At 43.4% G+C, this 24917-nt stretch overlaps 1 protein-coding gene across 2 annotated transcripts in view; it reads left to right on the plus strand.

Moving 5' to 3' along the window:
* PIK3CD (phosphatidylinositol-4,5-bisphosphate 3-kinase catalytic subunit delta) overlaps nt 1-24917 on the plus strand; it is a 479399-nt gene that overhangs the window by 153382 nt on the left and 301100 nt on the right. Inside the window, exons 6-8 of one of the 2 annotated variants that reach the window (XM_069241165.1) lie at nt 4095-4244; nt 4692-4781; nt 15269-15487. In XM_069241165.1, coding sequence (XP_069097266.1) covers nt 4095-4244; nt 4692-4781; nt 15269-15487 — 459 coding nt within the window. Of the gene's footprint in view, nt 1-4094; nt 4245-4691; nt 4782-15265; nt 15488-24917 lie in introns of both variants that reach the window. The other variant, XM_069241164.1, reaches the window with a different exon arrangement.

The following is a 24917-nucleotide window of genomic DNA, read 5'->3' on the forward strand; positions in this document are numbered from 1 at the left end:
TAGCAAATGAAAAAAAACACTGCACTACACTATTTCACAAACGGTGTACTACACTACAGTGTATTTATTTTTGTTTACATATTTAATTATTTACAAAGCAGTCTATGGAGTACTGCAGTGATACCTACAAACTGCTCTGCTACTTAAAAATCTTAAAAGCACAGTTCTCTGTAAAGTGCTTTAGAAAAATATAAATACATTTCACTACCTATTACCACTTTAATTAAGTGAAAATAGGTAGGAAATAACAATAAAACCTACTAAGTTCCTATATCTAAGACCCTACCCCAGAACGCAATGAGTGTGCTGAAAAATACACGGCTGCCTTTTTACATTTTGTAAAGACAGCCATTAGGCAATCAGATACTGCCATGTCTTCGGTATGTACCCTAGTGTAATGAAAAGTACTTGGAAACTTAGAACTTTAAAACTACTTAAACTATTTCCATCTACTAACATCTTATCACCCACTGTCACTCTACGTCTGTTTGTAGTACCAGACTCCACTCTATGCCACTCCACTCTCTGCTAATCAACTGTACCCCACTCCATTATATCCCTGCTCCACTCTGCCTCACTCCACTTTACGCTATTCCACTGTATGCAACTTCACTCTTCGCCACTCCACTGAATGCCACTGTGCGAACCTCCTCACAAAAAATAAAAAACATATTAACGCTGGTCCCAGGTATGGGGTTCCTGGGGCCGTGCACTCCCTTCTCCCTTGAATTGTAGTAGGACCCGAGGGAAGGGTTCTCTGAGGCTGAAATCGGCCAGGGATGGGGGCTGAGTGGCCCCTCTTCCCCCACAGTGGACTTTTAACCAACAAGGTAGCACTTACTAACTAACCAGAAGAAAGTGCTCCAATTGGATAGACATTTTGTGAAAAACTCTGGCCTTTTGTTAGATAAACAAGCAGGTCAGTTTCCGTTCTGGCCATGATGCTCATTTCACAGAACTTAAAAGCCTCAAGAGGAAGCACTTGCAAACATAAACGTAGCAGTTGTCCCAGTTGAAGCTCGACTTCTGGAAAGAACATGATCCTAACTCCTGGGCTTACGAAGGCAGAGGAAGTGTGTATACTCTTTCATTCCACATTGAAAAACAATCTGAAATTCTTTGTGGAGGTGAATGCATCTTTCATCTATTGGACCGCAATTACACGCTCTCACACCCAGAGACTCCCTCTCACACCCAGAGAGACAGGCCCTGTGGCCAATCCCCGCTGCACAACAGGCGTGTGCGGCGGTGGTTGGATCAACATATATTAATGAAAATTACATTACGTTAAAAAAAAAGCAATTCACTGAAAAAAACAAGGGTTACAGGGACGTTATAAGTAGGAATTAGAATTTTAAAAAATCTTAGAAATTTACTTAGAAAACCAAAGGTTACAGGGACATTATAGTTCTGAATTTACTTGCGCAAAACTAGAGAAATTCAGCAGTTATAGTTAGTTATTTCAAGTAACGAAAACTCTCGGCGTAAGATATTTCTTTTATAAATCACACCCTCGCCATGCACTGCTATTTACCTCAGATATTACAGCACTCATGACAACTTTCAGGTCAATAAAATATCAATGAAACAGAAGTCAAATTATTGAATAAAAAGCTGTGCATGGCGGGGCGTCTGTTATAGTTACCTTAGGCCTGGCCAATTAGTGCAATGGGGAGGAGGGCTGCTTGGCCCCACTCCTGGGCTGATTTGGCCCTGGGGACCCCATCACTTGGGGCCTGGCCAGTTAGTGCAAGGTGAAGGGGGCTGCACGGCCCCCCTCCTCAGGCCAATTTCAGCTGCAGGACTGCAGTCCTCTGGGCCCAGCCACTTCATGCTGGGTCCCCTGTCCCCTCCTAGGCCACTCAGTGTGTGGTTTTGGGGTCCTTGGTGGGAACCTTAATGGCCCCCTGGTCCCTTCCAGCTCCCGACCTCCACTGGGAGCCAGCATTGCTGTTGCATGCAGAGAACAGCCAAAAAAATGCTTCTTTTTGTGTGCGGGAGCAATATTTTCATCTGTTTCCCTCTGTCCGCTTTACAACGGGCAGGGAAACAGATGAAAAGTCTGCTTCCAGCGGGCAGGAGCAGTTTTTCTCCTCCCACCTGCTGGCAGCAGACTTACTGTTTGCTTTCACTTGGCGGAGCTGGCCAAGCGAAAGCAAACATCTGTGTCTCAAGGTGGGCTCCCCAGGACCTAGGGAGCTGAACATGGGGGTGGCGGTCCCAAGGGCAACTTTTGACTCCATGAGGGGGCCGCACCCCCCCCCTTCTTTCTGTTTACATGAGCTGGCCCTGGGGACGTGATGGTCCCCTGGGCCAAAAACAGCCCGGGGGGGGGGGGGGCCCGCACCCCTTATTCAAACTGGCCTGCCTGGGGGAGGCGGTGGTCCCCGGGGCTAAAAATTACCTGGCTGGGGGGTTCCCATGCCTCCCCCTCCATTCAAATCATAGGCCTTGCCCTGGAAAGGTGGTGGTCCCCAGGGACCACGTTCACCCCCCTCCCCAATATACTTATTTTAATTTGCCCCCGGGGACCTAGCCCACCTGGGGGCTGAGTTGCTAACAAGTGCCGGATATGGCGCTATTTTTACTCTGCCCCCTTTCTTTAGTTTATTTTTTTTAAACTTTTTTTTTTGGGGGGGGGACTTAAATGAGTCCTAAAATGGCTGCCAGTACTTCCTGGTTGAAGTCTTGATAGCCAATCAGATCTCAGCATGAGATCTGTAGGATCCGCAGAGGATCTGCGCTCAATATACCATTTTTGTTTTTCTTTAAGGACTACAAAACTACTGAACGAATTTGCACCAAATCACAAAAAGACCTTCTTTCTGGACCAAGAGATAGCTCTCTGTCAAATTTGGTGTCATTCCGTCCAGTGGTTAGGGCTGTAGTTGTGTCCAAAAATCAAAGGTTACATTGGCGTTCTAGTTAGGGTCACGTTTTACACATAGAAAGCCATAGAAATTCCGTATTTATAGTTATAGTTATAATTATCTGAAGGAACTGTAACTTGTGCCATTAAGTAGCTTTAGGCCATGAGTTATAGTTTCTATCCCTGTAACCTTTGTTTTTTTACAGTGAATGCGTGTGTGTATCTGTGTGCATTTTGTTGGCACATGAATGTCCCCTGTAGTTGTGTTCCACTGCCCTGAGTTCCCAACTGGGCATATATGGTATTCTGTTTTTTTATTTTTACCATGAAGACACACTAATCTAGTGTGAGCAGAGGCTTAGCCTAATGTCTTGGACTTATCTTGTGACCAGGAGGATATCACCAAACATATGGTCTCTGATAGACATTGGTCTGTTGTCCTTGTCATGGATTAGCTGTGGTGTTAGCGTACTGTTTTGTTTAATTTCTAGTTTCCATATCTTTTCATCTATATTACTGAAGTGGAGCCTACTGGCCCACTCGTCTAAATTTCTGATTGTAGGTGCTTACACAACTCCTGATGCTAACATTCTAAGTGTATGTTCTGCGTGTAGCATGTGTGGTACATGCGTGGTGTTTGAGTAAATCAAAGTAATAAAACCCCTTGTGATCCACTTTGGATACCCCTGGCTTTGGGTTTTGCATAAGATGGGGACAGGGATGTTTTCCCAAACAATAGATATGTTTTGCTGACTTTCCTGCAGATGGAGGGTGGAGACCTAGGCCCTGAACTGAGAGAAGAGAAAACGAGGTTCCTATAGAAATTCAGTTAAGCCTTTTGCAGAGCTAGTAACTACTTGCCATCGCTACCACAAAGTCAAATGCTATTTGATGGGGTTGTACTTGGCCTAGTTTGCAGAGCCATAGTAAGAGACAAATGTCCTCAAGACCCAAGGTCGCCCCTGCTTGACCTATCAACCCCCTATATATATATATATATATATATATATATATATATATATATATATATATATATATATATATATATACATATACACACAGAGAGAGAGAGAGAGAGAGAGAGAGAGAGAGAGAATCTCTTTTTCTCTCTCACTTGCTTGCCTTTCTTTGTCCTGCTCTCTTCCTTATCTCGGTCTCTCGTCTGCAAAGCTCTTCAGGCTAGATCACATACAGTTGTACTGTCATCTTGCTTTTTTTCTTTCAGTACATCCGCAATTGCCTGTATCGCGGCATCAATCCTCACCTGACAATGGTTCACTGCTCTTCCATTATTGTAATGCAGAAAGCCCAAGCCAACTGCATTGCACAGGTTCCAAAGCTACGCACCAAGCCACCGCCTCTTCCTGAGAAAAAGGTGAGTATGAATATGCCCCCATTCAGACTGCCATCACTACAGACTTGGTACGTGACTTGGATAGACAGAGATCAAGGTGTCTTTTTTTTTACTATGAATGGCAATCTCACATCCTCAGTTTGGTTCTAAACAATGTTCCCATCAAAATGGTGTGTGCAAGAGATCCCAAAACCTGCCCAGTACAGCTATTACATATAGACCCCTATTCCCGTTGCAATGAGTGTAAACATCTTTTCTGAGTGATACCATTATTCCAGTACAGAGTTACCGTAAAGGATGTTTTGAAGAGAGCAGCTTGAAATGCCTCCTGACCTAACTTGGTGCCTGGATCTTGGTACCATCCTCGTAGCCTTTTGGTAGTCTGTGTTGCGCTCGAGTCTTGGGGTATGGTTTATGTCCATCATGGTTCTATGACCTGGTACTCATTCACTTTTGTTCCCTACATAGCCATCCTATGTGTCCATGTGGAGTCTTGAACATCCATTTTTCATTGACCTGGTGCAGGGCTGCAAAGTGAATGCTGAAGATGGATTAAAGGTTGGTTAAACTTACTTTTGACTTTCCTGGTTCTCCCACTTCTTCCATCTCTTCATGTCCTCCAGTTCCTCAAGTTTTCTCCTTTTTCCTGTCTCCTCATCCATCTCCCCAGCTCCATTTTTCTGGTGTCCTGCCTCCTATATTCTCTGATCTCTCTGCCCTAACCACCTTCCATGTACCCTCTTTAATTCTTGACTCCTCTCACCACTATTACTTTCATTTCTTGGTATGATCACCCTTGTTCCGCAGTTGCATGTTCTTCTCTTTCCTCCCCATGCAAATATCTGTCTCTCCACATTCTTTCTTGTAGAGCCATATTTTATTTGATCTCCTCATTTATCCATCTCCTTTTTCTTTCTTTCTTTCTTTCTTTCTTTCTTTCTTTCTTTCTTTCTTTCTTTCTTTCTTATCTTTACATATCGTGTACTTTCACCACTTCCTTTCTCCTGTATCTGTCTAAAACGGATTTTTCGAGTAGTTGTTTCTGCTCACCTCATTGTGTCTTCCTCCTCTTATCTTTTTTTCATTTCACCTATTCCTCTTCTCCCTTGTTTGTTGTTGTCCGTCTTTTGTCCTCCTCTACGTTTCTCCTTCGTCCTCTCACCCCTTTTACCTTGTTTTCCCCTTTCCTTCCCAAACCGGTTTCCTGCCGTTTGCCTCTCCCCTGATCTCTTGAAGCGGGTTGTATATTTGTTGATTGCAAAAAGCACTTGTGAACAGTTGACGGTCTGGTAAAACCGTCCTTCCAGCCACAGTTACCCATCATGCTTCTGGAATGTGGTTTGTCAACTACTTGAAAACAGGAAGTGTTAAGAGTCTAGATTAGAGTTTGATTCCTCGAAGTCAGGGGAGGTTTTCTCAGTATTGGACTAAAATACCAACCTCTAGCTGGAAAGCCATAAAGAGAAGTTGGAGGGCTGCGAGGTGGGTTGAGGGCGTTTTAGTTAAAGATCTGCAAAAACATCATGCTGCGGAGATGAGCTACATGCTGTGCATACTATGGGTTTAGCCGTTCAGAGTTTTTTTTCCATGACGGGGAGGAAATTCTTTAAGTCGCACAGTATATTTTTGGAATGCCAATTTGTCTTAAGTGACGTGCACTGTGCTTGCCTCAGTGAGCTTGCCGGGGGGCCCTACTTCACACCTTTAAGGGAATAGGGAGGAGAGCAGTGTGAGATACGATAACTCGGTTGAGGTCCGAACATCTGGTATGTAGAATGAGAAAGATGCGTTTCACTTTCCCTTTTCATCCATTCTGACATTGATTTGCATAGATTTGTGCAGACGATGTTGTCGGTGGAGTTACCACAACGTGTTTTTTTTCGACATAATAAAGTGTTGATTACGTAAAATGCATTGAGGGATTGAGTTCTTTGGATGCCTCAAGTGGATTATGGTTTGTGTATTTTTTCACCTTCGAGGATTAAAAGGGTGTACAGTCACGAGAAGTTCATCTTGAAATTCTCCCAATAGGTCGAATTTTAAGGAATATACAAATAATGATCCTATCTCTATCATTGCCTATCATAGATTCACATTCTACCTTGTGTTACTTCCATAAAATGCAAGAGAACCAGAGATTATTATAAATATGTCAGATTAGAGAACCCAGATGGAGGTCAACTGCTTTACCCTCCAGGCTTCAAGATTGTGACAGTTCCTCTGAAATGAGGATGCTGAGAAATGTGCACTGTCTGCCACTCCTTCTACACTAGTCATTGCTGCGATCAAAGGCAGTTTTTTTAAAATGGCGTTATAAATTGTATGGGGATGCAGGTTCCTTTGATGGCAGCACTAATAGCAGGTTGAAACTCTGTTATTCACGTAACTCTGTATTGTTTTAGAGTACACTCCTTAGACCCATTATGACTTTTATAGAAACCATCTGATGTTTGTACGTCAGTCTGAAAAATCCCCCTTTAACACGCGCACAGTGCGAGCCTCGTGTTGACTTGAAATAATCATCTTTTTGATGACAGATAATTTTGAAGAGTGACACTTCTTAGATTAAGTATTGAAGCAGGGTCTCAAGTCCCCTTTATAGATGCCATGTTGTTTAGTTGAGAAGTGTCTAGTGTGGTAGAGAGAGATCCCACAGTCCAAAGTAGGTTGAGTTACAAAGGATAAGATCTTTAAAGGTGAGCAAGAAGTCTATGGGCCTGATTACAACTTTGGAGGATGGTGTTAATCCGTCCCAAATGTGACGGATATCTTGCCCACCGTATTACGAGTTCCATAGGATATAATGGACTCGTAATACTGTAAGTGGTATATCCGTCACATTTGGGACGGATTAACACCCTCCTCCAAAGTTGTAATCAGGCCCTTAGTGTATTTGTTGGTCCCTTTGTGCGTGGGGTTGCGGGAGAGGGGGTTCAGTACCTATTTGTGCTAGTTTCAGTGTTTTTTGTCCATAGATTTGTCTATGAGCTTGCATGTGTGGGTCTGTATGTGGTCAGTATGCTTGTGTAGTAAGCCCTTTGGGGGTATGCACATTTGGAAACATCCATGTGGGGGTAGGTCAGTGTATGGTGGTTTTGACTGTAAAGATCTCTGTGTGAGCACTCCTTGCATTTTTCTGTTTGTATATGAACTTGGAATTGGGTGCAATAGTGGGCAGGGCAGGGCACAGGTATGTATAGTCAGCCTGGGCAGTGAGAGGGTAGCAGGCTGTGGTTGTCAGCTTGACATTGTATTTGTCATCGCCTCACTCGTTCTGCTTTTGGTGATTGAGGTAGAATTCTTCCTTGGCAGTGAGGGGTGAAGCACAAGGTTACCTTCTGCACTGTACGTTTAATTGCCTTTGCACTGCTTCAATAACGTCCGCTATGTACCCCAGTCCCAAAAAACATTCCCTGCCTCCAGGCAGTAGCTGGAGACATAAAAAAAAATGCTGCATCATATGGTCTTCATTGATAGTCATGAACAGCAAACTAATTCCATGCAACGTGCAGAGACCCCCAGAAGGCTTTAAATCCATAAGTCTCAAGGTTGATGAAAAGTCCAGCATACCTATTGAAGTCAAGCGCTCACCAGAGCCTGTCAGAGCTTACATTTTCTAAGAGCTTACATTTTCTAAATTGTTTTAGGACTAACAAGACAGATTAGTCTAACAAAAAGGTAGGAAAATGAAGCCTGATCGACTTTAACATTAGAAGAATTTATAATGCATCCTATCATTTTTAGTCTTCAGGTCTTCTGTATCTCATGAGGCCTGACACTGAGTTGTCTTGGAGAGTCAGCTCTTTTTTTATTGTTTGTGACAATGAGGTCTTGGAACACTGGTGATCTTTGTAACCTATTTTTTGTACAGTTTTTTCATCCTTATTATTTTCTTGACTTCATTCAGCATCTTTTATGCTGAAGAATCTTTTCAGCTTTCTGTAGCATTTTCTGTCATAATTTTCATTCAGCAAACTTTACTTTTAATGAGATAGGGCTTCTCTTGTGGGAAGAAAAAAGCTACTGTTGTCCTTTGGTGTTTGTATTATTGCTGCATACTCTACTAATCCATCTAATTATTTCTCTAAAATGTCTAAAACGACACTGAAAAACAAAGAGGGCATTAGACTGAACTAAATTAGAGGACAGCTGGTCCAAAAACATATAGAAGAAAGTTGAGTCCCCATGGAATGATCCTCTTCCTCTGGATAGTACTGTCAGTCACAAAGAACTCTCGTAGAGGGAGATAAGGGAGAAAAACACCTTAAAGGAGGAGAAAAGAAAATACCCTTGTTCCCAGGTCTTCCAACATTGGCATTTCCATTAGACTTCAATTGTCTTGATGCAGGTGAAGGGAACAGCCAGACTTGTCAATCCTTATCAATCCTTATCAATGTTGAAGACCCAGCATCAGATCTTCAACATCAAAGCACTCAGTCTCCCCGTATGACTTCACAGACTCAATCAATATCAAGGCGCTGGCATTAGATCATCACTTGGTGTCACACAAATCCAAATTGAGGCACCCTTTATTGGCCCATTTTTCGGCTAAAGATTACATGATGCTTAGAACACGTTATCTTGAACACATATGAGCTTTACTCCTTTGGGCTTCATTATACCATCAGAATACCCATTGTTGGTGGCATTAAGCCTCTCCAGCCTCTTCCTCTTTCTGTTTTGAAACCTGCATTTGTGTCTAAATAAACTTCTCTGTTGCCAATCTGTAAGAGACCTCTGCCTTTTCGATTTTCAACCTAATCCGGCGTCAGTTACTTCCACTGTGACACCCTTCTTCATGATACAATGAAGAAGATAACCCCCCTCAAACATATACTAAAGATGACCCCCATCTCCAACACTTTTTAGATCTTGTGAGGGCCCAGATGATGACACATCATCTTTCTGTACTCTAGCTTTGATGGATGGCACTCCATCACAAGTTTCACTTGTTGAAGACATCTCCATCTTCCAAGAAGTTCTGGCTCAGTGGGCTTACAATATTAACTTAACTCATACTGCAATATCAGTTATAGTGGAGGCACTTCAGCTAATACTTCACATACACCCTTCCTAATCCTTGGTTCCAGGTTTGCTCGAGGTAGTAGGAGAAGAATCTTGTGTACCAGAAATGCCTAGAGAATCCATTCAACGGCTTGTGAAAAAGTACAAGCCTTAAGGTTCTGCTTTCTTTAGGATGAACTCTAAGTTAGACCCTATAATAGTGTCTGCTGTCTGGAAATGTCATGTGTCAGTTCAGAAATCATCAGCTCTATCTGATAGGGAGAACAAGAGAATGGGTTTTATTGATAAACAGATTTGGAAAAGCCTCCACAGTGTTGAAAGCTTTCAGTGCAAGGGCCTTTTTAGGGAGCTTGTCCCTGTGGAAAAACATGCATACATTTGTGAATGATCTGCCGAAAGACTGCAAACAAGACTTCTGTGAAGTGGTTCCAGAAGAACTTTCTCTCACAAAGTTTGCTGCTCCTACTAGCACCAGAAGGCTCAATGTCCTTCATGGTTGTGGCAGCCTTAACAGCAGGAATGGCAGCACAGATATTTCTACAGTAAGAAACGTGGTTTCAGAAATAGGACCCCTAACTCGCCCCAGTCTGCTGACTCACTAGGACCTACATTATCCAACTGTAGGTGAGGACTCCCTCATCCACCCTCTCTGTACTGTGTTCCAGTGAGTGGCGATCTTATTTATTCAAAAGGAAGATGGTATGTTTATGGAGACTGCAAAAAGGTCAAAAGGCTACCACTGAGATGTCCTCTTGCTGAACTAGCCTAACCTTGAAGAAGCTGTGGTTTCCCTCAGTAAACATCCAATTTACAACTGTAACGGCGTATAGCAAAAAACCTACTCATATAACCTTTTAAGGTCCCAATTCCTGAAGGCGTCTTGGAGGGTTTAAATAAAGTCTCCTGTCTAAATACCCCCTCCTTAGGAGTTAAATGTGGTGCTCTAAATTAACGTCTTCACCATTCAAACCGATACACATGGCTTTATTGTAACATTTCCTGTGGGATAGCCTGTGTAGACATATTTACTTCTGCAGACAAAGTTGGCGAGCCTTATGCCATTTTAGCTGTTTACTTCCAAGTCTTTCATCTTATAGCAGTACTTATGAGATCTGTCTTTTTTGCCTAAGGTGGTTTAGCAGTCACTTTTAGTAAAATTACTACTTCAGCAGAATGGCCTCTGCATTCCCTAGACCTTGAAAGTTTTGCAATTCAACCTAGAGAAGGTTAAAGTCCTGAGATAATTGAACCATTTGTCTCTTTACTATGTTCCTTTGCTTATAGGCTTAATTACTTCTAAACTATCTCTTTCATGCTGAATTATTTTGTGTGTCATCCTTTGTTGCCAACTGCTAATAACTCACTTCCAGATAGGCCTAAAGCTCTTTCAGCTAGATTGAATGCCGTCAACCAGCTGGTTAATGAACGTACCCTGCTCACATACATGTAACGTGGCAATCTAACACCAGATCTGACATTAGTGTGGATCTAGTTGCTTTTTTAATCCTACTTCAATGAATTCTCTTTTTTAGGTATATATTGAAATATATTAAACACATGCCTAGCTGGGGCACAATCAAGCACTGTACATTCTTACATTTTCGATTTACACAATCATATTTCACATAGTTACATTCTCAGTTCATATATTTATATTTTTAGGCTGAGGGAGATTAAATGGTTTGCCAATACTCACATGATTTTCAGTTAAATGCAAAGGCCAGGGTTCGAACAGACGACCTCTGGTTCAAAATGTGCATGTTGACCACTTGTAATTTTCTCAAGTAATAATACCCTTCAAAGCCAGAAAGCTAATAAACATATTATCACTTAGACAGTGCCCAGACACACCATCCATCTTCAGTGTTCCCTCATAAATCTAAGATCAATAATACTCTGTAGAACAATATACTCAATGGTGAGAACGGCGTTAATTGAAGGCAACCTGTGGCTGTGAAGTCAAATTCTTTTACTCTAACCTCCAGGGCCTGTAGGAACACATTTTTGTTGGCTCCCTATCAAAACTGTTGACTATTTGGGAATCCAATAGCAATCTACAGGGAGTGCAGAATTATTAGGCAAGTTGTATTTTTGAGGATTAATTTTATTATTGAACAACAACCATGTTCTCAATGAACCCAAAAAACTCATTAATATCAAAACTGAATATTTTTGGAAGTAGTTTTTAGTTTGTTTTTAGTTTTAGCTATGTTAGGGGGATATCTGTGTGTGCAGGTGACTATCACTGTGCATAATTATTAGGCAACTTAACAAAAAAAAATATATACCCATTTCAATTATTTATCATTACCAGTGAAACCAATATAACATCTCAACATTCACAAATATACATTTCTGACATTCAAAAACAAAACAAAAACAAATCAGTGACCAATATAGCCACCTTTCTTTGCAAGGACACTCAAAAGCCTGCCATCCATGGATTCTGTCAGTGTTTTGATCTGTTCACCATCAACATTGCGTGCAGCAGCAACCACAGCCTCCCAGACACTGTTCAGAGAGGTGTACTGTTTTCCCTCCTTGTAAATCTCACATTTGATGATGGACCACAGGTTCTCAATGGGGTTCAGATCAGGTGAACAAGGAGACCATGTCATTAGATTTCCTTCTTTTATACCCTTTCTTGCCAGCCACGCTGTGGAGTACTTGGACGCGTGTGATGGAGCATTGTCCTGCATGAAAATCATGTTTTTCTTGAAGGATGCAGACTTCTTCCTGTACCACTGCTTGAAGAAGGTGTCTTCCAGGAACTGGCAGTAGGACTGGGAGTTGAGCTTGACTTCATCCTCAACCCGAAAAGGCCCCACAAGCTCATCTTTGATGATACCAGCCCAAACCAGTACTCCACCTCCACCTTGCTGGCGTCTGAGTCGGACTGGAGCTCTCTGCCCTTTACCAATCCAGCCAGGGGCCCATCCATCTGGCCCATCAAGACTCACTCTCATTTCATCAGTCCATAAAACCTTAGAAAAATCAGTCTTGAGATATTTCTTGGCCCAGTCTTGACGTTTCAGCTTGTGTGTCTTGTTCAGTGGTGGTCGTCTTTCAGCCTTTCTTACCTTGGCCATGTCTCTGAGTATTGCACACCTTGTGCTTTTGGGCACTCCAGTGATGTTGCAGCTCTGAAATATGGCCAAACTGGTGGCAAGTGGCATCGTGGCAGCTGCACGCTTGACTTTTCTCAGTTCATGGGCAGTTATTTTGCGCCTTGGTTTTTCCACACGCTTCTTGCGACCCTGTTGACTATTTTGAATGAAACGCTTGATTGTTCGATGATCACGCTTCAGAAGCTTTGCAATTTTAAGAGTGCTGCATCCCTCTGCAAGATATCTCACTATTTTTGACTTTTCTGAGCCTGTCAAGTCCTTCTTTTGACCCATTTTGCCAAAGAAAAGGAAGTTGCCTAATAATTATGCACACCTGATATAGGGTGTTGATGTCATTAGACCACACCCCTTCTCATTACAGAGATGCACATCACCTAATATGCTTAATTGGTAGTAGGCTTTCGAGCCTATACAGCTTGGAGTAAGACAACATGCATAAAGAGGATGATGTGGTCAAAATACTCATTTGCCTAATAATTCTGCACTCCCTGTAAAATGTAACTGTCTGAACATGACATATGACTGTAATAAATGAAAATTACTGAATGCATAGCATTTGTTTAAATAATTCAGACAGGCTTCTATATTCTTATGTGATGTAAATTAAACTTTACATTGAAAAAGAAGCGCATAACATGTGATTTCAGCCTACTGTTGTTCAGACTTAAAAAATTAAAAATCAATAAAAACATGTTTTTTTTTTTTTTAAACACTGGTGTTACCCTGCACACAGTCCAACCCATTCATCCTGGAGTGGAAATGCATTTGTAGTCGGTTTGCAGAAACACGGTACATTGTCAGATTAATCAAAATGAATATAAAATCTTTACATTTTATAGGATGGCACACAGAATATTCCATACATTATTCAGACAGGGTTCAAGGGGGAGTTGCCATCTCCATTTGCTAAATGTGTACCGTAATAGCTCATCCAAGGATGCCATACTTCACGGAACTTCTTCGGCATCCTCTAACTTTATAGACAGTCTTTTCTTCCGCCATGTAAAGGTGATTAATAAGCTATTTAAAATATTTTTTGAATTTCTGTAACTTCCTCTTTTCTCACTTATGGAAGAGAGCTGTAACTATTCCGGGATGATATTGTGAATCTACTTTATGACTATCACCGAAGATCCTATAATACAGAAGAGATTGTTATTTGTACTCCTGGTTATGCATCAGAGGAATCCTCATTGCTTGTCTGCAATAGGAATGTTGGACTTTTTACCCTCATTGATGTTTATGGATTTAAAGTGTTCCTAGCTCAGTCTTGTGGCCCCTTTTTAGACTTAGGCAGACAGGGTACTCTATCTTGAACATGACGGCGAATCCTCTCCAGCAAACTAACAGGTCCCTTGCTCTATTTAGGTACTTGAGGACCCCTATCTTTCTGTCAACGGAGCCCCCGTTGGTGGAAAGCATCCTCTGGCATAGTAAGGGCTGTTGATGGAAGGGCATTACACCGCATGCCCACTTTAAGGTGGACAGTGTGAAGTCATTGTTTCCTGTCCATCTCTGGCAGGTAAAACCTGGTGGTGAGAAACCTGGTGGTGAGGGACAGAAAAAAACAAATGACTCACCACATCTCGAGGAAAAAAAAACCTGGATTAGTTATTGTTTTACAGTTGCAATATCCCACTTTGGAATTTAGATTTTGAAATAAAACTTTATTAAAGTTTGGTGAACAACCAACAAAACAACTGTGGGTGCTCATCAAAATGTATGTATCTTGAAAGGAATCTTAATAATGATGGATCCTATCAGGGTAAACGTCTGAGCCAGTGGTGACCTCTAAATTTGGCAGGCAGTAATCCATTAGAGTGGCAGACGTAATGTCCTCCCCCACCCAACTGAATATACTTGGAGCACCTGGCATCTAGTCTATTGTTTATGACTAATATGAAGAGTCCTTTAGTAACACAAAAGGATGATGGACGGAGTGCTGAAACTTTTCAACCACTAACCCCCAATCCCAGATCGGAGTTTAATCCATTGTCCTTTTGCTCACCATGCCAGCCCAGTTTGGACCCAGCCATATGCAAATCAGTCTGACCCTGACCCAGCCCGAACTGCAAAGCCAGGTCCTCCCTGGACTGGAAATGAGCATCCTGGGGCCGGTTTCAGGGCATCACATGGGTCCCTTGCTTGCTGCGACACTGAATTCAAGCTAGCCTGGTTGATGAAGGGTGATACCCTGAAACTTGTCCCATGATGCTTGAATCCTGCCCAGGGAGGATCTGGCTTGGCAGTTTGGGCTGGACTGCTCCCATAGGGAGCAGGGTCAAGACTGATATGCATATGGCTGGGTCCAGACTGGGGTGAAGTGGCAAGCAAAATAATGATGGATTAAACCCAGATCTGTGACTAGGGATGAGTATTTGAAAAGTTTCAACACTCCATCCATCATTTTATTTTGTAATATGAAGAGTCCAACAGTGCAGAAAAATGACAAGAAAGTAATCATTTCTTTTTGTATTTTGGAAAGGACACAGAGCAAAGGTGATAAAATGCACAGCAACAGTAATGACTTCAGTACAGTTCCATGAACAACCTTTTGCTACTTCCCCTAGTCTTCAAGAGCTGTTGGTGGGAACCAGACTCTTTTTTTCACTACAGTATGTTGACATCTGTACAGTAAGTTTTGTGACCCCCCCCTGTACTGCTTCCTCCAACTCTTGCAGCTGAGAGTAGGCATTGAAATTGTTCTCTTCAAAGGTATGTTCCGTAGGGATGGGGAGGACAAAACTGGCAATGCCATCTACACAATATTGTATTGGATCTAGTGGTAGACTCTGGACTGTGGCACTGAGGAGGTGGTTTACCACAAGAGCTAATGGTTACCACTGCTAAGAATGATTCATTACCTCTTTTTGATTCCTTCCCATTCAGCAGCTGGTGGTGGAGGCCGGGCTCTTCCATGGCACTGAGATGCTCTGCAAGACCGTGGTGAGCTCAGAGGTGAATGTCTGCTCTGAACCCATCTGGAACCAGAGGCTGGAGTTTGACATCAGTATCCGTGACTTGCCTCGTATGGCCCGGCTCTGTTTTGCGCTCTATGCTGTTGAGAAAAACAAGAAAGCCCGCTCAAACAAGAAGAAATCAAAGAATGCGGTATGCTATTGTTTTACACTGCTGTGCCACCATATGACCAATTCACAATCACCAGTGGGAGCAGAAGTGAGGCTAAGAGGGAGAGAGGGAAGGTGGGATGAGAAGAAGGGAACTGGACAGATGAAAATAGTGACAAAAATGATATGCTTTGATTTATTTATTGTTATGATCTGTCCTTGGCTGTCAGGACTTGACGCTGTAGCTGGAGGAACACAATTTGTCAGATGGAAACTTAGAGAGTACTAGACGCTAGAAACATAAAGTGCATATGAATATTGAACCAGTAGAAGGCTACTTAAAAACATTGAATGCAAGACTGTTGCTAAATATGTATGATTTCGACAGGCTACAAACGTTTAGCAGTAGCATATTGTACTGTTGGAATGCAAGTGGCATGCTCATCAAACTCTGAAAGCATGGCTGGACAAGTTGATGTTGGTCATCACCATTATCTTATTGAGATCCCTGTACCAAAGATAGAATAACAAGACCTGGACTACAGTTTCCTTGTCTGATTCTTTGATTCGTAAACCTCCTAAAGTCTTTGGAATTTTTCTGCACTTTCAACATGTGGGTTCTCAGCCACCAGTGCAGAGGACGTGAAACTGTCTCAACAGATTTAAATTCAGTGCTATATATGCTAGTACCATGCAAGCAGGCACATATTGTATGCACTCCCACCTCCCCCCACAGTACGTGTGCATGCATCCATGCCAGTTCCCTTTTTTCAGCTAAACATTGTATATAAGAACCAGTTTCGTCCTCTTCTTGATTTAATTTGCTGGTTCTCTAATACCAGTACTTTTTTTCTGTTTTTCTCACCCTCTTGCTACTTCCTTCTTCAGATGACATACATTATCAACAAGTTATCTGGTTTTAAATCATGCTTATTGTATCATTGAATGTTTGAAGTTTGCAGAAGCTTAGTTTGGGTAGGTCCATACAGTGTACTCTTGTACTTGTTGTGCTACCATCAAAACAAAGGGAATCCGGAAGTGTTTTAAATGTATGCAGTGTACGGAATCACCTCCTCTGCTGAACACATTGTTCCTAAATACCATCAAGAGTCAAGAAGTGGGCACAGTTATTGCCCGTCAGGCATGATCTGGGTTACAGTTGTTTCTGCCAGTGACGTAATGGAACACATTACCCAGAAACCTTCCCCCTCAAGTATGTAGAGACCTTTCACTGACGTTGTGCAGATGGTGCAAGAAGCGCTTGGGAATATTGAAAGCACTAAGTTATACAGCTAGTTTACTCCTGGTTCCAGATAACATTTTTTTACTGGACCCTGTTTTCAAGTGTTAAAGGAAGTGCTGCAGGTACCTGTATATTCCTTTGGGAAAAAAACACTGACCTCTGCACCACAGACTCTGCTGGACCATGATGGTGATATCTACCTCCCCACCTAGACAAACCGATTGGCAGTGCTCTAGCACTTCCTCAACTGCCTCTGTATACCTCACAGCTGACACCCCAAATACCTGACACAGACGATTGAAGGGCTTCTCCCTTTAGGGTCAAAAATCTCGCTGATAAAATGGGTGTTTTCATTAACTTGATAAACCATAGATTCTCTATTATTGGATCTTTCATAGATTCACATACTTGAATCATTCACTGTCTCGTGGGAGTCCCACTGTAACTTAATAAAGCAGTATGTGTATCACTATCATAGGTTATAATGGCATTGAAAAAGTCAGTTTAATAACCTGTCTGTGTCCTTTTTAAAAAGAGGACCAAACTTGAATCATAACCAATCAGACGACAGCACCCTCTAGAACACTCCCAACAGAGGCTGAGTCCCTCAGATTTTCTACCGCACATTGTGTGAAGGGAGTCTCCCTGAGCTCTGCTCCGTTCTTCAGCTATTACTTCTTTTTGGATCATCTAAGATTATATTTCATGTTTCATTTCTCTAACCCTGGCACTAATATGTCAGAGTAGCAGAAAACAGTATAAAGGATCACAATAATATGTCTAACCTTTTCCTCAATAACTCTCAAGTTCTGAGAGATGAGGCTATTATTGGAACTACAGAATATTAAATCTGTCACTTATGATGAGGACAGTGAGTAATCTTTCACCTCACAGGAGAGGTCAGAGGGAGAAGTTGCGCTAGGGACCCCAGAAGTCACGCAGAAAAGCCATAAAAAGATTTATCATGAGTCTTCATAAGGCGCTTCTCATAGAGAGAGAAATTTGGAAAATTTAGACCCTCAACTCCCTCTTCAACCCTGACACTACATCCGAGAGATCCTCATGAACTGACAATGGGGCTTCTAAAAACCGCCTTTAAAATCATAATTAACAACAATTATGATGACATCGTCGATGAACACAACCATGTCCACTATTATTGCCTCGTCTATGATGGCCTCATCTACGAAGGGCCTCATATTTTGTGGCCTCATCTATGGTGGCACATCTGAGGTGGCACATCTGAGGTGGCACATCTGAGGTGGCCTCATTTGTGGTGGCACATCTGAGGTGGCATCATCTACGATGGCCTAATCTACGATGGCTTGATTTATGAATGGCCTCATCTTTGAATGGCCTCATCTGTTAATGGCGTCCTCTACGATGGCATTGTCTATGACGGTTGTCTAAGTTGGTTGTCCACGGTGGTCGTCGATGACGGTCGTCTACAGTGGTCGGTGTTGACAGTCGTCCATGGTGGTTGGTGTTGATGACCTCATCATTGACTGCCTCATCTATGATGGTCGTCTACGACAGCCTTCTCTATGATGGTCATCTACCACAACTTCACCTATGATGGTTGTCTACGATGGTCTCATCTACAATGTTTGTCTACTTTGGCCCTCTTAGACGGCCTCATCAATGATGGTCGTCTACGACAGCTTCATCAATGATGGTCGTCTACAACAGCCTCATCTTTGATGGTCGTCTACGACAGCCTCATCTATGATGGTTGTCTATGACAGCCTCATCTACGATGGTCTTCTACGACAGTATCATCTACAATGGTGTCCTATGACAACCTCATCCATGATGGTCACCTACGACAGCCTCAGCTACAATGTTTGTCTGCAGCAGCCTCTTCTATGACAGTTGTCTACGAGGATGGCCTTTGTCTACAATTACCTAGTCTGCGTAACCACATCTACAATGGCCTTGTCTCTGTGTGCGACGGCCTCGTCTATGACTGCATCCTCTACGATGGACTCGTTAATGACTGCATCCTCAACGATGGCCTCTTCTATGACTGCATCCTCAACGATGGCCTCTTCTATAACATAGGCCTCGTCAATGACAAACATTGTCTACGTCAGCCTAGTCGTTTACATCCGCCTTGTCGATGACAATACAAATTAAGACAAAAGCACGTAATCGTCAACAAGAACAATACACACATAATCCAGGATAATTTAGTGTCAAGAATTAACATACTAATATGAGCATGTCTATAACAGTCAGCAATATACAGAGAGGCAATATGTGGAGCAATTAAATCACTCCGCCTCACCTGCAGAGCATGGGTCAGGACCATGTAGCTCTAGTACTAGACCTACAGGGCGTGTTACACCCACAACTGGTGGATTCCCACACCAGATTAATTTTGGGTGGTTTCCATACCCATGGGAGCGAGCAGCCAAACACTTCCAGATTCCTGTAATAAACAAGAAATTAGCTTTTTTTTCTTTATCATTTTAAATAGAAAAGCTGTAAAACCCATTCCAATTGTTGATATATCCAGGAGGAATCACAATCATGGAAAACCATGTCACTCATAATCATGCCTAGCCATCAAGGACACGTTCTCATCTATGTCCAGTGCTACTTTATGGACTGACAATTCACTGGTAGTACGGGGCAGGTATAGCCACCATATGTGGTCAGACATGCCACATACATGAAATATCTTCCAGAAGACAAAGGACAGAAAAATGCTGTGGTGGGAGGGGGGGGTGGGTGGCGGGGGGGGAATTGTCCTCATCTGACAATATTTTTTTAAACCAATTTTATTAGTTTTCAAAGATAATATTGCAAATCCGCTGCATTATAATTGTACACATCTTCCACAATGTATTGCATTACCAGTTGACAATATCATACATAGGCTGCAGTGGCGAGACAGGAGTTACTGGTTCAATTTTTTCAAATCTTGAACAATCTGAACTCATTTAACAAACAAATTGGAAGATGTCTCCTTTTCTTCGCAATATGATCACAGACAAGCGCATTGCTCTCTTAAAATCAAGGCAGAGGGAGGAAACGGTCCACAGCATTAACATAACTTAATATTAGCAAGATATCTATGCTTGCACTTCCTCCCAGTTTCTAGAACTTCACCCCTGTCCGATTACAACAACGGGTTAGTCCCCACCAACATCCCTGCTGTGGAGTATTATTATGTAGTTCTAATATGTATATGTCCGAGGATGGGCTAGGACCTTTACTAAAACAGCCTGCATGTCGTTTATCACAAGCATTATGGTGGGATCATTAGGGCTGCATTCGTTCTCGATATCTAGCCAACTCCTGCAATGTACATGTCCCATTCAATGGCGATTGGTATTTTACGTTGCCCTCTGGCTTCCTCTCGTCTAAGCGCGACTGCTTCAGCCTTACCCCACTTTAGCAATGCAGCGTACCATTGGGGAAGTGTCAGGAGCTGGTGTGATTTCCAGTTCATAGCTATGCTCTCCTGCCTATAATTAGTGTGAGGTCAATAAAGCGGCTAGTTGCAGTTGCTTGCTTGGGACGGCGAAACAGTCCCAGTAGGACGCTCTCTACCATATATATATATATAGCTGTAAGCTTGGTCAATTCCGCAAGAGTCTCCACTATTTGTTGCCAAAAGTGGCCCAATTCCGAACAAGAACATATGTATCATATTGGCTACTGGTTCGTTACAACGGCGGCATCCTGCTGAAGACCCAAACATTTTGTTTAGTGTATGTGGTGTAAGGTAATCCCTGTATAGGATGTTATACTATATATATTGGAATTTTGCTTTCCTTGACACGTTTTTATGATAGATCAACACCTTGCTCCATTCCTTATCCCGGATTTCCCTACCCACATCTCTCTCCCAGTTGTCCTGCAACTCTTGCAAGGGGTCCTGGGTTGTGTATGCCAGTGCCCGGGTGAGCCAAGCGATTCAATTCTTCCCACTTCCCATGATGTGTAGTGCATGCACCAGTGGGTAAGGATCGTGTTCTGAGTCTTTTAATTGCCAGTGTTCCGACAGTATGGCAGTTAACCTAGCATTTGCAATGAAGTGTCCCCTTGCAACTCCCCCCTCCATGTGTAGGTGATCAAAGGGCTGAAACACCCCATCATGAAACAAGGACCCAACCGTGCTGATCCCCCCCCTCCCCCGCCCATTGTCACAGTCCCACTTGGCCCAACATTATCCGAAAGGGCTTAAAAGCCTCTAATCTAATTTCAGGGGAATATGTCAGGATCAAGGGCATGATTCTAATACTGCGCTTGTAACTAGCGTGGACTCCTGCCAATAATATACTGCAGTGTGGAAGCAGTGAAGCATACGGAAGAAATGTTTCCAGAACTAGGCGCTGCTAATCTCGGAGTGTGATGCCCCAATTCTTCTAGTAACTGGTCCGCAAGCCACTGAGCCAGCCACTGCAGTTGCGCTGCTAAATAAAAAAATTCAAAATTGGGAGCTCCCAACTCCCTTTTCTCAATTGGGAGTTGCAATTTTCGTAGCACCACCCGGCGACTGCCCCTGTTCCATATAAAGGTGCTAAATGCAGCATGCAAAAGACTTTCCTGGGGATGATTAGAGGAAGATTTTGAAAATAGTACAGAAGGCGTGGTAGTACAACCATTTTTGATAAAGCAATCCTGCCTTGTTCAGTAAGTGGTAGTGTGCACCAGAACGTTATTTGGGAGCGTATTTCTGTGATGGCTCTTGTAAGGTTCCCATCTAGTAGGTCTTGTTTGGCGTGGTAAATGTTTAGACCTTGATTGCAAAAGGTGGTGGGCTCCCAGAAAATGTATTGGGTCTCCGTCTGGAGGCGCTGCAAAGGACAGCAGGGGCTTAAAGGATATAGACATGACTTGGCCCAGTTTACCCCAAAACCAGACGCTGCTTTAAAGTCTGACAATATCTTAGTTATGGCACTTACTCCCTGCCTTATATCACATATATAAATCAGCACATCATCTACATATAAGGAAGCAACGTGCATACTTCCATCTAATGGAATTCCACATTCTGTTCCTTTCTGTCAGAGTTTCTGTGCCAACGGCTCCATCGCCAAGGCGAAGTGTAATGAGAATAGAGGGCAGCCTTGGCGAATGCCTCTTGTCACAAGGAAGGCAGGGAAGATGTGCCATCTTTACTCGGGCTATTGGGACCATATATAAAAGTTGTATGAGTTTATTCATGTGTCCCGTGATGCCAAAGGCAGTTACGGTGGAAAACATGTAGCTCCAGTCTAGCATATCAAACACTTTTTCGAGATCTAGGACCAGATACGCCACAAATGGCCATTGTGTCTGAGCCCTTTCCGTTATTCTGTACAGTCCAAGTATTTTAAGTGTTGTGGATCTGCCCGGGACAACTCCGTTCTGGTCTATATGTATTAGTTGGGGTACCTATGCTAGGAGCCCATAGGCCATCAGTTTTCCCAATATTTTTAAATCTGACCCAAGCATAGAAAGAGGACAATAAGAAGCCAGTTCTTGCGGGTTTTTTACCGGTTTTGGTAGAGATATTAACAAGGATTCCCGCAGAGATGGTGGGCGTCGACCTTCCTGTAACGCCGTCTGATAGACGCCTAATAGCTTGGGTGTTAATATTGGTAGATAGGTTTTATAAAACTCAATAAGGTTACTTATCAGTTCCTGGGATCTTCCCCATAGCTGAGGTCTGTACTGCTTCGCATATATCTTGTGTCGTAATGGGCGCATTAAGGGCTACTACATCGGAGGGGCACATCGCTGGTAGGACTGTTTCCTGCATAATGGCCTTATCTTCTGGGTTCTGTCTACTGGCAGGGGTTGTATAGGTCTCAGTAGTACGCAGTGAAAGCATCATGAGTATCTACTTGCGTGGTAATTAGATGCTTGGGGGATAGTCTTATCGCCGTAGTCGTCAGTGTTGGGGCCGAGCTACGCAGCAGCCAGGCCAGTAAGTGCCCTGACTTGTTCCCTTCAGCATACATCCTTTCCTAACACGCTCTAAATTCAAGACAGCATGGTTGTTCTATTAGTTGAGCATGCACCTGTGTAGCTGTAAGTATTTGACGCTTTCCTTCTGGTGAAGCCTGAGACTGGAGTTCTACCTCTCTAAACGTAGTTTCTAAACACGTGAATTTCTTGTGTATTGTGGCACGGACCCCACACTGTTGTATGGATACAATGCCCCTGTGTTACTGCCTTCAGTGCCTCCCACTCAAATACACGTCCAGTTGCCGTGCCCTAATTATCTGTCCGGTAATGTGTTAGGGCTTCTAGCGTGCTTTCCCGAAATACCGGCTCCTCCAGTGTTGCAGGTTGTAACTTCCATGTAGGTACTGGTGGTCTTAGCTGTCCCCATTGAAAGCGTACTAATAAGGGATTATGATCAGAGAATGTTTTCCCAAGATACTTTGCTGCGTTAACCAATAGTTGTGTGAGGGTCTGACAAAGTATATAATCCAGCCGAACGTGTAGGTCATGTGGTATAGAATAGTGTGAAAACTCTCTGGCTTCTGGATGTAATACGCACTAGCAATCACTCAAAACCCACTGCTGCAGCCATTGGGAAAAGTGAGTGGCTACTGACACCACCGGTGAAGCTGGTAATTAGGGATATGAGTGATCCTGATCTATGTTAAGTCCCCGCACTCAATCCATGGCAGGTGCGCCCATTTGACCATCACAGTGGATATACGTGCAAAAAACACAGCTTGGTTAATGTTAGGGGCATAAATGCTGCATAGCAGCACAGGTCTGCCATCCAGGGACCCTTCTACAAAAATGTAACGACCATCTGAGTCCATTTGTATCTTATTAGATTGGAACGGGACTCCTGTGCGGATCCAAACCATGGCTCCACGCACAAATCCAGTGTAAGTGGTGCAGTAGCATTGTCTCGCCATCTGCGCTGTAATCTAGCATTCTCTCCCCGGCTATATGTGTCCTGTATGAGCGCTGTCTGCGCCTCATGGCACCTTATATACTGTTGTATTGCGTGCCTCTTCCTGATGGCACCCAGACCCCGAACATTCCATGTTACTACTTTCATTTCTGCCATTTAACTGTAAAAGGGTATCAGGAAGGAGGACGATACCCCGCTGCTGGGTGAGGTTAGCTACTGCGCTTGAGTGATTCGTACATCTTCCTTGAACTTGATTTCGATTAGAACTGATCCTCAGAACTCCCATCCCAGGGCTACCCTGATCAAACCATAAACCTACAATCCCAAATAATTGGGCCTCCATTTTGCTCAGCAGTGCAGTGTGTGGGTGCCTAGGAGCAGGGCAGAGGGTTAGTTGGTCTGTAGCACAGTATGAGCGTGTCTTCTAGCATCAGAGTTTAAACATTCAATCCCATCAATCTTTTTCCACAGTGCCCGTGATCCAGTAGACTGGGGAGCGAACTTGCCTCCGGCTCCTACATTGTCAGTCAGTGTGTTCCTAGAGTAGCATGTCCGCTGTTTGAGGCGTTACCTCTGGTAGTATGTCAGATGGAGTCTAACTGGCCGAAACCTCTGACTTAGAGTCGGTGAATCGCCCATTACTTATCTGTGATATAGTCAGTCCTTCGTCCATCCATAATGCAGTCCAGCGGTCAATGCCTGTTTCTGTTCTAGGCACGCAGGGGTAGGTGCTCCTTTCGCTCTGTCCTTGCCAGGTTCTTTGGGAGCTTTCCTGTTGCGCTTCTCTCTCTGCGGCTGGTCCGGGTGTACATTTGGGGATGATAATTTGGAGACTTCATACCTGCGCTGCTCCACCCAGTCCCAGGTGTCAGTAGGTTCCGTAAAGAAGCTGGTACCATTGGCTATTACCTTGAGTCTGGCTGGAGATAACAAGCAGTACGTTAGGCCGGCCTGGCACAGGCGCTTCTGTACTCCCACGATGGAGGCCTGTTGTTACTGGACTGTGGCTGTGTAATCCGGAAACAGGTAGATGCAGGAGTTCTCATATAGAAGTTGTGACGCCGAGCGTGTCTTCTGTAGCACTGTTTCTTTATCCCTATAATTAAAAAGGCAAATCAGTACATGCCTGGGTGGCGTTCCAGCTGGTGGTCTGCGGGCCGGTACTCTATGTGCTCGTTCCTCGATGTGCTCGTTCCTCGATGTAGTCTGGAGACAATGCCTCTGTTCCCACTGTCTGAGCCACCCAGGTCTCCAAAAATGTTATGGGGTCCTGTTGTTCCGCCCACTCTGGGAACCCCACTATTCGAATATTTTTCTGGCGAGATCGACCTTCAGAATCCTCTGCTCGGCGCTCAG

This window comes from Pleurodeles waltl, chromosome 6 (genome assembly GCF_031143425.1).
Source record: "Pleurodeles waltl isolate 20211129_DDA chromosome 6, aPleWal1.hap1.20221129, whole genome shotgun sequence".
Taxonomy (NCBI): Eukaryota; Metazoa; Chordata; class Amphibia; order Caudata; family Salamandridae; genus Pleurodeles; species Pleurodeles waltl.